This window comes from Corylus avellana, chromosome 4 (genome assembly GCF_965113065.1).
Source record: "Corylus avellana chromosome 4, dhCorAvel1.hap1.2, whole genome shotgun sequence".
Classification (NCBI taxonomy): Eukaryota; Viridiplantae; Streptophyta; class Magnoliopsida; order Fagales; family Betulaceae; genus Corylus; species Corylus avellana.
In genome coordinates this window covers 28,856,675-28,870,489 of record NC_142493.1, presented here as the reverse complement: position 1 = coordinate 28,870,489, position 13,815 = coordinate 28,856,675, and the positions used below count along the sequence as shown (strand labels likewise).

Genomic DNA, 13,815 nt, shown 5'->3' with positions numbered 1-13,815 from the left:
AAATAAACAAAATGCTCAAGTTGTGAGTAAGGTTTTAACTCTATATCAATAGTGTCATGTGTTTAAAGTATTCAAATAATTTCTTAAAGTTATTGCCATTATCAAATAGCTCGTTTATTTCTCTCTTCCTTTTAACTTTTTAACGATGACGAGTGTCGTGTTCAATAAAAAAAAGTCATATATCTATTGAGAAATGATATGAGTTAATAAGTTCTTTATATTTAGCTCATATTCTTTTATAATCAATTATTAAATTTGTAGACTTATGTAGATTCTACATAAGTCAATTGTAGACCCCCAAAAATCTAATAGTTGATTGTAAGAGAATATGAATTAAATATGAATAATTTATTAACCCTTAATATTTCTCATATCGAAAAACGTTATAGTGTAATAATAAAATCATTTTTAACTCATAAAAGTCTTAAATGACAAGAGACTACAAGCCCCATCTGCAGTTGCTATAACCCCACCCACTTATGGGACCTGTGACCTTTTGCCACTTAAAACTTTTATGAGCAAAAATTGATCTTTTTATTTCACTATATCATATCTTACATTAAATATGTTATTTTTCACGTCTGTTTTAGGTTTTTTTTTTTCTTTCTTTTTTTTTTTAAAAAAAAAAAAAATTCCTCCAAGTGGAGTGGCTATTTGATATATTTTGATTGAATAATGGTAAAATTGTACTTCTCCTCTCAATTAATAGAAGTATAAAGCCAAAATATAAGCTACATAATCATCAATTCCATTACTTTTTGTGTTTTTATTTAATAGGAATAAAATTGTAATTTATTTTAAACTAGCCAAGGATAATACACCATTTTTTGCCAAAATAGGAGGAGGAATGAGACTATTTACACTCATTTTATATCGCTTAAAGTAATATGTTTTAACTTTTAAATGGTCCCTATTCACATTAATGTGATAGTATCATCAACCTTGAATCAACCCTAAATAAAATTTAGGAAAAATTTCACTTAACACCACGAACTTTTATTATAGTTGCAATTACTCTCATAAACTTCAAAAACTCTTAATTTAGTATATTAATTAATTTTTTTTTTTTTTAATTTCACATATCTGTTAAAATTTTATATTAAATCATAACGGAGTTGTGTTAAAATTCTCAAAATACCCTTTTATTTTTGTACGGAAACAAATTGCAAAAATTTAGGTGGTGATCATAATTTAACAAAATTTGCAAAAATACCCGCACCTAAATCTTTGAATATATATATATATATATATATAACAGTGATATTTTGAGAATTTTGCCATGATTTAACGAAAAATCATAATAAATTGATGAAATTGAAATTTTTTGAAATATTGATCCACTAAATTTAAAATTTTGAAAGTTTAAGAAAGTAGTTGTGTAAATGGCGATAATTTATAAGGGTTAAATGAAGTTTTTTTTTTTACATGGTATAAAAACAAAAATCAAATAGCTAAGAGGGAGTCACATCAACTCAGTAAAATGAGGTGGAATATGAGTATATGACTCTTCTTTTTTCTTTTTCTTTTTTTGATGAATATGAGTGTTGTTAAGAAATCAATTATATTTTAAGAGCCAATGAGATACAACAATTGAAGAAAAACACACAAATAAACAATTATAAAACACATAAATTTACGTGATTCATCGATATGGACTATGTTTACAAAGTTTCAACGATATTTCATTACTTTAAAAAGAGAACAATATATGATGTATTAATACAAAACCATAGTCAGAAAATGACTATAAATATAACCCCCAACTGAGTCAAAACACCAAAACGGACCAAGCCTTTACTCCATAGATTAAGCCTCATAAAAATTCTAGCTAAACTGCAGGGCTTCTAGTCAAACCTGGCCAGGTACAAAACGGGTCGAATACTAATCCAAGCTCCACGTAACAACCTAAGAGCATCCCTATTGAACTCTCAATTTCTAACATTTCTCTAAAACTTTGAACAAAATCCCCCCCAAAAAAAAGCATCATGTATATGATGTATCAAACTTCTTACCATCTTACAAAAAAAAAAAAAACTTCTTACCCGAAGTTAAATTTAACAGTTGTCAGACCTCCTCTTCAAATATAAAGACACTAAAAGCAAAAGTTATTTATTTTTCAGATTATTTTATTTCAATGGCGCCAAGTTTTAGTTATTTTTCCCTCTCATTTTCTATTTATTTCCCTCCAAAAGTTTCACCCCTCCCTTTTTACTATTTATTCCTTTTCATTTTCCTTTTCACCACGCGACGACCGTAAAGCTAGAGATAAGTCACTTAGAGAGAATTGATCTCTTTAATTAATGATGCAGTTGGGCATAAAAAATAATTCTATATGGACATAAATTTTATTTAAACCAGTCTGAATGAAATATATTTCAGACTGATTTATAAACACTTGGCACTATTTTAAATGGGTTGAAAAATATTTATTTCAAACTAATTTGAAGAAAATTTATGTTCATTTTCATATATGTGCTCATCAAAATAAGTTTCATGGTAGTTAATTTCATTAATAAAAATAATATTTAGATAAAATAAAAAAAATATTTAGAGAGTTTAATGTTCAAATAATTTTTATATAAAAAAAGTAAGAAATTTTAAAGAGTTGATATGCGAATCCTTTGAGAAGGATGAAAAACAGGTTTACACGTGGCCCGACAAGTGAATCTTTACTCCGTGGGAAAATGAATCAAATCGTTCGTTCCCTCCATTTTGTTTTTCTGAAGGAAGGGTTTATACAGTTCCCTTCTATTCATTTCCTCTCTAAATCGTAAATTTACTCAAAGAAACTGTTGTAGATTTGTTAGCAGATACTTAAATTTGGTTGAACGAATGAAGAACATTCTTATTTCTTCAAAAAAAAAAAAATGCAACAGAATGGAGTGGATGAACCCTTGACAGAGCAAGATCTCCAAGCCATCGATGCCGCCTTCCAGTCCGCCACTTCCTCTTTTCGCAAAAAGAAACAACGGCGCACCCCTGACGCCGTAATATCTGATCCCCCCATGGCTGCTCGCCGATTGCCCAGATCCCTTCGCGCCCTCCAACACCCAAATCCACTTCTATCGTCTTGTCAAGGTACTCATATATCATATTTATGATTGCTGAATATTTACGTTTCTTTTTGTTGTTTGGTTATTCAGAAAGTTGGGGACAGGGGAAAAGATTATTATCTTTGAGTATTTATTTTGTTTTGTTTTACGAAGCGGTGAATGAGAGGACGAGATACCCAGCGTTGAAGTTTGGGGGTCGCATTGTGTACAGCAGGACCGCCACGGAGGTAGAGAAAGCTGCAGAGGAGCTTTTGAAGAACCTCGAAGCACAGAAAAGAGAGTCGGGTCAAGTCGTACTTGGACTCGACATTGAGTGGCGACCCAGTTTCCGAAGAGGTCAGTTCAGTAGTTTCCCTTGGGGACTCTATCGTTTTTTTTTTGTTTTTGGATTGGGGTCTAGTCTCTGCAGGTTGGTGCATATTCTTGTTGATTAAGGTAAATGGGTCATTGTAGAACTCAAATTTATGAAGTTTTGTGAGTTTTTCGTTATTGGGTGGTTTAATTAAGGGGTTTTTTCAAGGCTTTTTATCAGATCTCTTATCCGGTATTCTCTTATAACTTAATGCAAGGTTGATTATGCTGTTAATCTTGAATTTGGTTTTAATCCTTGTTGTGTACCCGCTATGGGTTTTATTACTTTTGAAGCTCAATGCAGTTGGGAGAAAATACACGAAGTCTTAGGCTGTATTGTGGGTAAGGATTGGTATTGGGATAGGAGAAAGGTCCTTTCTTTGTTATGTTTTTTGTGCTCCTGCTAACTCAGCTGTTGATTTATGGTCGTTTATAACACTATCATTCCCAGTTATGCTGGACTAAGATATTCCATATATGCCAAGAGTTGAAATTGCATCTTAATGGTTCTCCACAGTGAGATCAACAGTCAGTTGCTTCAGCACTCCTGACTCTAGTTTTGGAGATAGAGTGATATAAACTAAATCTCCTGATTGCATTTGTCTCATCTGCTTGGAGTGCTATTGGGGATTGTTTCCATGTTGTTCATTGGTTTTACTTCGTTTGGTAATAAGTGTTATCCATAAGTGTGCTTTCTATAGTTGGCTGGCTGAGAACTTTGGACAAGCATTATATCCATAGTGTTACAGAGATTGTTATCTGCTTTATGTTTAGTCCTAGAGTGCATGTCTTAGAGCATGTGCTTTTTGTCTACACACTTGATAAATCTGTATGGGGGAAGAATGATATTAGACTTTCGGGCGAACTGGAGCTGCTTATGGCCATATGACCTGAGATTGGTTAGTTTATATGTTTGGGATGTTTGGTTTTGAAGAAAGATAGAAGAAATGCATAGAGGCAAGATGTCCGTTTTCATCTTTGCTATTCATTCTACTAGTCATGAACATCCTTGGTAAAATTTTGTTTAGAGCAGAGGATGGTTTTCATTTATATGGATTTCAGGTTGAGCATGGACCTAAAGGAGTTCTAACAATTACTCACTTCTTGTTTGCTATTGATGCCTTCTTGTTTTGCAATGGAACTACTAAAAATCTTGGTTAGATCAGGTCTATCCTCCTTTGTTTTACAACTGGTTTGTGTTTGAACTTGAACATGGGTAAAAGTTATTTGTCCTTGTCAGGGAGGTTGCAAGGGTTGAGGAGGTTGCAGAAGCTTTTGTTGTAAAGTCGGTTCTTTACGCCTGACTCATCTGGGGTTGCCATTTAGATCTCCTTTGAAGGCTAATGCAGTATGGAAACAATTTTAGAAAGGATAAAGCGGCAGTTGGTAGGTCAGAAGAAATTATACTTGTTTAAAGGAGGAAGGCCCGCTCTTATCAAAAGTATGCTTGCTAGTTCACCCACTTACGTTCTCACCCTGTTTACTATTCATTCTCATTTGGCTAATAGATTGGTGATAGTAGAAGAGAATGTCAATTAGTGTGTTGGGGGTGGTTTGTTGTTCCATTAAGGCTGCAGGCTGGGGACTTAGAAAATTGAGTGCCTTCAATCAAGAGTTGCTAGAGAATTAGTTATGGCATTGTGGCGAGGAGGGGCATCACCTTTAGTGATGTGCCATCAGAGTTATGGGGAATCCTAGGGATAGGTGACGTCAAACTTGGTGAGGAGACCTCATGGATCTAGTCTTTAGAAAAATATTAAGGCTGGTTAGAGAGGGTTTGTTTGGATTTTATCAAATGTGGTGGGGGATGGATGGTAGGAGGGTATGCTTTTGGCATGATATGTGGGGCGGATTGACTCTTGTTTGATCTCTTATATTCTATTCCAAAGTTTTTATGTGCATTCCTGGGCAGGGAACCCTTATTGGTTGACTCCCTGTTTGATCTCCTATTTGGTGCATGGGTTGATAGAATCTCGTATATTCTCTAACTTATAGGCATTCTTGGACTGGGATTTGATATCCATTCTTGAATAGGGCATTGAGAGGAACCAATACCATACATTTTCCATGGAAGAGTATATGACATGGTAAAGTACTATAGAAAGTTGCTTTTTTTCTTTTGGATAGATACTTTTGGTAAGATTTTAACTACAGCCTCAGTGAAAAGGAATGCAACTTTAGTGAACAGGTGTTGCATTTGGAAATTTAATAGTGAGTCAATTGACAATTTTCTGCTACGTTGTTTTGTTGTGAGAAAGTTATGGTTGTTAATATTTGCTTTATTGGGGGAACACTGGTTTATGCCTTAGAAGGTAATTGAAGAGTACTTCAGTCAAAAAGGGATGTTTTGGTGACACATTACTAGTTGCATCTGTAATGTTATTGTAACGACCCACCCTAATGACACAATATTGTTCGCTTTTAACTTTTCCGAACCAGACTTCCCAGGAGGTCATCCATCATGATATTACTCTCGCATAAATACGCTTAACAGCTGAGTTCTGTTAAGTTCATGGTCATCACGGCTTTAAAACTCGTTGTTGTCAAGAATGATGCAATATACATATAAGCACATTCCTATCCCCATACCTAGGCGATGTGGGATGCCACAATTATCCCTCTTTGTCTCACCTAGGCTATTTGGAGAGATAGGAATAATCAGTCATTCAATGGCGTAGAGCTTCTAGGACCGAGATGGATTCCAATTTCTTGAGTCATTGTACACGATTGGATGACTGCCTTAAGTATTTGTGTTTCTTCATTTTTAGTTTTTCATGATATTTTTACTTTTAAGTTGTAATCTTTATGCGGACCTTTTGTATATACCTTATATACATGAGTTTTTCCTCTTTCTAATAAAACTCTCTTATTACTTATAAAAAATAAAAATAAAAATGGTAGGTAAGCACTTTAGTAAAGACATGTTATTTACTTGCATGCTAAATATTTTTGAAAATAAAAGTATATAAATACTTTGGGGCTCTAGCAAATTTTATAGCATCTCGAGCCAGTATCCCACCATCTCTCATATTTGAAGCTTTATCCTGGACTGTGGCTTGGAAGAACACCTTGAATTTGCTTTAGGAGCACATAAAATGTTGTGACTAATGATCAACAATCCATTGCTTCTTGTATTGGCACTGAAAAGTTAGCTGACCGCCTTCTGTTTGACTGCTTATTGGTCTATTATTTGACATCGTGCATCCATTTTTCTCCAATAAGGATTTTTATCAGAACTACTGAAGCTTTGTCTTAACATAGATTTTTGTTGCGGGGTCATCATTGAATTACCTTCAACTCTGCAGGTGTTTCGCCTGGGAAGGCTGCAATTATGCAGATATGTGTGGGCACTAGTCATTGCCACGTGATGCATATTTTTCATTCTGGAATTACTCAAAGTTTGCAGTTTCTTCTCGAGGATCCTATTATTTTGAAGGTTTCTAAGTTCTAACATATCTAATCTCTTATCCAAAAATTGTCTGCATTTTCTTCATGAATACTGTTGTCTTCCTCCTTTTTTATTTATTTTCTAAAGCTGAATTATATGCAATTTATAGTAGGATAATATAACGTTTGATAGCTGCACAGGTTGGACTCGGCATTGCTAGTGATGCTGCCAAGGTTTTTAAAGACCATAATGTATTCATAAAAGGTGTGGAAGATCTTTCCTATCTCGCTAACCTAAAGCTTGGACCCAAGAAATGGGGTCTTGCATCCCTAACTGAGATGCTTTTATCCAAAGAGGTTATCTTTCTAGTTTGCTGTGAGAATTGATTTCTGTACTATCTGCAATTCTTCATTGCTTATATATACTATTCTTTTGCTATCTCAAGAAGTTACTGAACAGATAGATATCAATTGTGCCCATATCCACATTTATTTCTATTAAAAGACCCATTCACACTATTAACTTGAACAAACGCTTACCAATCTTGAATAAGAGGCACATTCGTTTTTGAATTAACCATAAAAAAAGAGGCACATTTGTTTGTGGTAGAAAATTTTTACCTAGGGCCTTGGGATCCCAAAAGCAAAAAATTAAAATAGGATCTTTTTAGTTTTTAGGGATATCATCTGCTACCGGTTTTTTGTGTTTATAGGAGAAAGTTTCGATAGCTGGACGTGTGAGTATTTGCCGGTTGCAATGTGGAATCACAAATTGATAGCTACTCACAAAAAAAATTACAAATTTATGGTTAGCACTTTGTTGAAGCTGGTAGCTGTTTTTACCAGAAATTCTAAAATGAGTAGGACTCAAGTTTTGTAAATTTTAGGATCATTTTGAAAATTCAAACTATGGGGCACTTAAATTGTAATCTAGAACTGTGATTTTAGGCAACATGGATCATATAGTTAGATATCTGCTTCTAAATGGAGGGTTAGTGATTAGTGATATACTATACAAATCACCCGAAAATGTTCTCCACTCTTTCATCTCCAATATCCATCTTGCCCTCTCTCTCTCTCTCTCTCTCTGTGGTTATTTGTAATCCTAACCTAACCCATGGTTTTCCTTGGTTGAAAAAATTTGTGGACATGTTGAAACCACCATAACTAGCAAATCCAACCCTTATAGTATACAAATGCATTTGAGTTCTCTAGCTCCGTCATTGTATTAGCATCATAATCTGCTTTGCAAATAGAGGTAAACAGCTTGTGTTAGATCTCACTAGAGTTTCAAAAATATTTCAGCTTGAAAAGCGCAGCAAAATTCGGCTAGGAAACTGGGAGACTAATTTTCTGTCCAAGGAGCAATTAGAGTATGCTGCCACTGATGCTTTTGCTTCTTGGCATCTGTATCAGGTAACCACTTCATCTTCTCATGTTAACTAAGAAAATCTCTCATAACATTTGGCACTGCTGAGTAAATTCTTTCTTGTAACACAGGTCTTAAAAGGCCTCTCCAATAGAGAAGAAGAAGTTGCTCACGACAAAGGAATCAAGGATTTGGAAGATGTGACTTCATCATAATATAATGTTCAACAAAACATTTTCTGATTTTATCAAACTCAGAATTTTGTATTTGAATAGACTCAACTATGACGCTTATGTTCATGTATGTTCTTATTTAGAAGATTGGTATTGAATTGGATGTAAGTTTCACTTATTTTGAATTGAGAAATTGATTTTATTAACAATTTTTTGTCTGCCAAGATTGATGAAAGCCAGATTCATCCAAAATCTGAAATTTTTTCATGAATATTCTAAAAATGTCACAAGTTGGACTGTAGCATGATGCACTACTGCTGTTAATGGGAAAGGTAGACTAGGAGTCCTCTCTGCATGTGCGTGGGCCTGCCTCTACATGGCGATGGCGTCTCATTAAATAAAATCTCTCTCTCTCTTTCTCTCTCTCACAGTTTTCTCATGGATATTGCGGTGACCATGTGATTGGGAGATGGACAAGGACAGGTGACATCGAACATGACATTACTAAGGGAAGAAAAATGGGAGCCACACAAGTATGCATTTGTTACCATTCTATAATACATTTCTTACCAACTCCTGTCGTTTCCCCAACAGGGTCTTTCTACTTTTTATTTTTTAGGGTTTCAACCAATTGAGAGCAAAAAGAGAAATCAAAATTGATTCTTGTTGTTTGCCCAAAAGTTCGTATTTATCAAGCCTGGTTAGTGATTTTGGTTAAAAGTAATCAGATTTTTTGCATTTTGATCCACCTGATCTAATGGAATGGGTATTGCTTCCCTCATAGAAATCAATCAGAGTCATCAAATCGCAACAAACGATAAAAAAATCACTTGAAGCAAATTTATAGGGTGAGATAGTGTGAAAGACTAATGCTATATACTGCACCCCATACGTCAAAGGAGAAGGGCCTGGAACTAGTTGAAGGAAGAGAGACAAAAAGAAAAACAAGCATTAAACCTCAACAGTTCCAACTTTCAACCAAGTATTTTGCCATGAAGTGTGATATGTTTTGTCTGTTTTAAGAACAATCATATCGATCTGTCGTCTGCTGGTTTTGGCGTTTACTAGGTTTTACTGAAATTCTCTATGGCACCTTAGCTTATACTTTTATTATTATTATTATCATTATTATTTCAAACCAAATTTTTACAGTGGGTTAACCATGAACTCCATGATCTTATCTGTTGGTTTCCCTATGAAAGCGAATGTTAAACAACAAGCAATGGGATCATTTTCCATGCACAGGAGAAAAGTTATAGTGCTTGCGTAATGAGTAAAAAGAAAACTTGATAGAAATCTTAATACCAGCTGGAACTGGACGTGCGTCTGAAATTAATAATTGAAGCCCAAGTTACAATTTACCAAGTACAGACAGAAATCCAGTTTTTTTTTTTTTTTTTTCTTCGGCAATTACATCATACAGGTCATGAAGATCTTGATTTAAGTTTAATATGGGGATGGCGATTTAGTATGTAACATTACTTTTATCAAATGGACCAAATTGGAAGTCTCACACGCCCACAAGTGCCACCAAAAACTTATGTCAGCCATGCCAAACACCTCACACCACTGCATGCTCTGCCACGAACAGATGCTTTCATCCATCTATACTCTAAACGACAAGGCGTTTAGGTGGCTCAACATATATGACCTCCAAATGAAAAGTGGCACATGTGACCAAGTTTTTGGCCTTATTGGTTAACCTATCTTTCGCAATTTGTTGGCCTAGTTATTTAACCTATTGTTGGTCTTCTTGTTGATCAAGGCCTATTTTCGGTCCATTGTTAGCTCATTTATCGGTTCTAGTCAGATTTATTATTTGCCCTGCTCAAATTGTTTGGATTATTATGGTCCATTATCGGCCTATTGTTATTGGCCTAGTTTCAACCCGTCTCCAGTCGCTACCATCTTCGGCCAACGTTGCCCGGTGCTACCTCCGGTCCTTTTTTTTTTTTTTTTTTTTAGTTGTATATTGTTATGATTATACAAGAAAAGTTAGACTATGACATAATTTTATTATGGTTATTTTTTTAAAGCTACTTTCTGGATATGAGCGTGACCATTTTGTGACATTTGCATATTGCATACAAAGAGAGGAATTATTTTATATATTGAGAAATTAAAGAAAAACACAGTATATATATATATATATATATATATATAAAATAGTTTTGTATCAAACGGCCTTGTGCATTTAAAGGAAGAAATATAATTTTTTTTTTAAAAAAAAAAAAAAAAAAAAAAAATCCTACCTGATGCCAAAGAGTAAATCAAACATAAAAAACTCATATCGTAAAGAATCCTATATATTAATTAAATTCTTAATCATTCCAAGAGGTTAGAATCTAGATTTCAGAGGGATTTCTGATGTAGGTACCAACCCCACCGAAGGGTGATTAGTGATTACTTAATAAAATTTGGAATTCTAAAATAAATATTAGAATCGTTAATGAACACTGACATTTAGTTTTGTTTTATCCATGAAGAAAGTCAAACGAAAAACAGTATTATTAAATTTTGGAAATATGAATATAATATTGTTAAAACTAGTATCCCTTAAATAATCAACAATACTTAATTATAGATATTTTTTTTTGTAGGTCATTCTAGATATTCAAACTTTACAACTATAGGAATATGGTCCCTTTTTTTTGTTGGAGGCCCTTTGTGCTAGGGGCTACATAGGAATATAATTGAAGAGTTTTAACTCCACAACATTCCAAGACAGGGCCAAGGAATAATAGTACCAAAGTACATTTTATACCACCTTTACTGTTCATTTTCTCTCAACATTTTTTTTTCAATAACAAAAAAATGAAAAAATAATAATTGGGTAGTCTTTTAACGGATTTGGATCCCCTCTAATTGGAGAGAAATTGGAGATTCTCTAATTGTTAATCGTGACCTTTCATTTTAAATTTAATGGTCTATAAAATTATTTAAACTTCGGTAAAACAAAAGTTAATATTTAATGCCTCGGTTATACAAAAGTAGTTAGCGTTTTATAGACCATTAAATTTAAAATAAAGAACCATAATTAACAATTGAAAATTGAAAATTTCTGGATCTCAATTCGTGACAAAATGCATGACGTGGAGAACAATAACTAAAAGCACTTATAAGATATGATTTGCTATTGCAATTTTAAATAAATATAAGTTTTGGAATATTCGACATTTGAACAGAAGAACGAAAATACATGGGGATTAATTAATAAGTCAAATCCTTTTAATTTTCCGCCAATAGAAAACAAAGTAAACTAGATAATATCCCTTTTGACCCACCCCCAGTGACCCCACCCTTTGTCTCCAAAGACTTACAGCTGGATAAATCTTTTTTTTAAAAAAAAATTCCTTGCGCGTGATACCGACAACGAGCATACGCAAAAGATTCTGCCCCCTTGTCCTCCGGCTTAGCAAATGACGGTAATTAATACCCGATTATCCCACGCAAATTACGAGAGGAATACAAATTAAAATCATAATCACATTCTGCCGACAAAATGAGCGAGAGGGCAATCCCTTTCGCGCATTGAACTGATTGATTAACACATACACAATATCTCAAAGGGAAATTGGGAAAAAACATGTCAAATTCCGGCTCCACCACTATCAGCTTATCAGGCATATTTCTGGCTTTTTCGGAAGCATAGAAAAGCTTTTCCGTAGCCTACCGTTGCATAACGTACATCTGTAGCGGGGGGGCCAATATAATCAAATACATTATTCTAATGGAATTATATCCCCGGCACACATTTCTAGCACAACCATCCTGATTCCTATGAACATATAAAAAAAAAAAAAAAAATTATAGTCAATATAACATTTTCTGCTTTCATTTTACACCTTCTCAAATGGATGTATTTAGGGGTGGCAAAACGGGTCGGTGGGTTGGCTAGTTTATGACCCGTAATGACACACGATCCATTTAAGCTAAATTCAAATATGACTTGTTTAGTTAACGAGTTGGCCCCACCAAATCTGAACAACCTGAACATGATACGATAAGTTGGCGAGTCACCTGACAGGACCTGTTTAATCCGTTTAGTTTAGTTTTTTTTTTTTTGAAAATGAAAATGAAAATAATAAGTCGTGTTATAAACGGGTCAATTAACCCGTTTATGACCCAAACATGTTAATGGTAAATAAAAAAAATAATAATAATCGTGTCTGACGGGTCACCCATAAAAGAATCAACCCATTTATGATCGAAGCTTGTTTAGGGTAAACCCAAACTTAAAAATTTCGTGTCTATTTATGTCGAGTTGTCAAATCATATAAAAATTGCCGACCCTAGATATATTATTATTTGACTAATAATAAATAAGGAGCATTTCTTATCAAAATATCCATCACATATAAAAAATGTGGGAAAAAAAAAAAAAGGAATATTAATTGCTTCTCTCTCTTTCCCCCCCATGTGACACAGTGACCGACCTCACACGGAATGATATGGGAAGAAGACTGAAGAGACCCCCACAAAGAAAGAAAGACGTGGCACTGGTAGCCCTATGAACCTTCCTCCCCATTCCCTCCGGGGGGCATCTACCACCAATTCGAAAAGCACATGATGTGGGTTCCATCTGTGGACCCCCCACCTCTCAAACCCAATCATTTTTCCTACATTAATTTTTATCTTATCCAGGAACATAAATAAAAACTCCCAACAAATATTAATTACTAATAATTAATAAATTAAAATAATAATAATAATAATAAAAGCAGTCAAAAAATGCTTTAGTGGACTGATTTTGGTCCCATGGCATTAGCAGATATGAATAAACCCATGGACTTGGTGGAAATTACATGCTTTTTTTGTTTGATGCTGGCATGTGGGATGTCGTCGGTGAGGTTAATGGACAAGATGTGATTTATCTTTATAATCACATGCATTGTAGCAGCAGCAGCAGACGTGGCAATTATGGCGATGGAGAAATACTAATTAATAATACAAATAAAAATGTAATGATTATTTTGATGGGAGTGATGTGATATATAATTTATATTCAGAATTTTTCTCATTTATTCTGAAAAGGAAAAGGAAAAGGAAAAGAGGTGTACGTAGTACGTTGGAGTTCACATACCGTAACTATAATGAAAATTAAAATCATTGCCAACGACAAACAAATACTAATTTTGAGGGATTAAAATGGGCTTAAGATATTCCAAGAACCTTAAAAACCCTGTCGGTAACAAACGGTCAACATAATCGCCATCAATAATGCAAAATGTGCAGTAGTAAAGGTTTGACTTCAAGTAAGAAAACCATTAACCATGCAAGCAACTTGCACACGTGGTTTCTCTAATGTTTTTCTACGACCATTAATTACTGTTCAAACTAGTCCTACCAAGGCTTAATTAGTGAGATAGATATACATAGATATATATATATTTCTTGTTCGTCCTTCTATTTCATATATTTATATAATGAAGGGTTGTTATGGTAAATAGGAGTATGAAGGAGGGGCATTTTGTTGAGCACG

General features: G+C 34.1%; 1 protein-coding gene across 1 annotated transcript; it reads left to right on the top strand.

Moving 5' to 3' along the window:
* The first annotated feature begins 2,710 nt into the window (after nucleotides 1-2,710).
* On the top strand, nucleotides 2,711-8,516 carry WRNEXO (Werner syndrome-like exonuclease). Its single transcript, XM_059591985.2, has 6 exons — nucleotides 2,711-3,078; nucleotides 3,207-3,389; nucleotides 6,710-6,840; nucleotides 6,993-7,148; nucleotides 8,097-8,207; nucleotides 8,292-8,516. The coding sequence occupies exons 1-6, from the start codon at nucleotides 2,868-2,870 to the stop codon at nucleotides 8,373-8,375; spliced, it is 876 nt and encodes a 291-aa protein (XP_059447968.2). The 5' UTR covers nucleotides 2,711-2,867; the 3' UTR covers nucleotides 8,376-8,516.
* The last annotated feature ends 5,299 nt before the right edge of the window (nucleotides 8,517-13,815 follow it).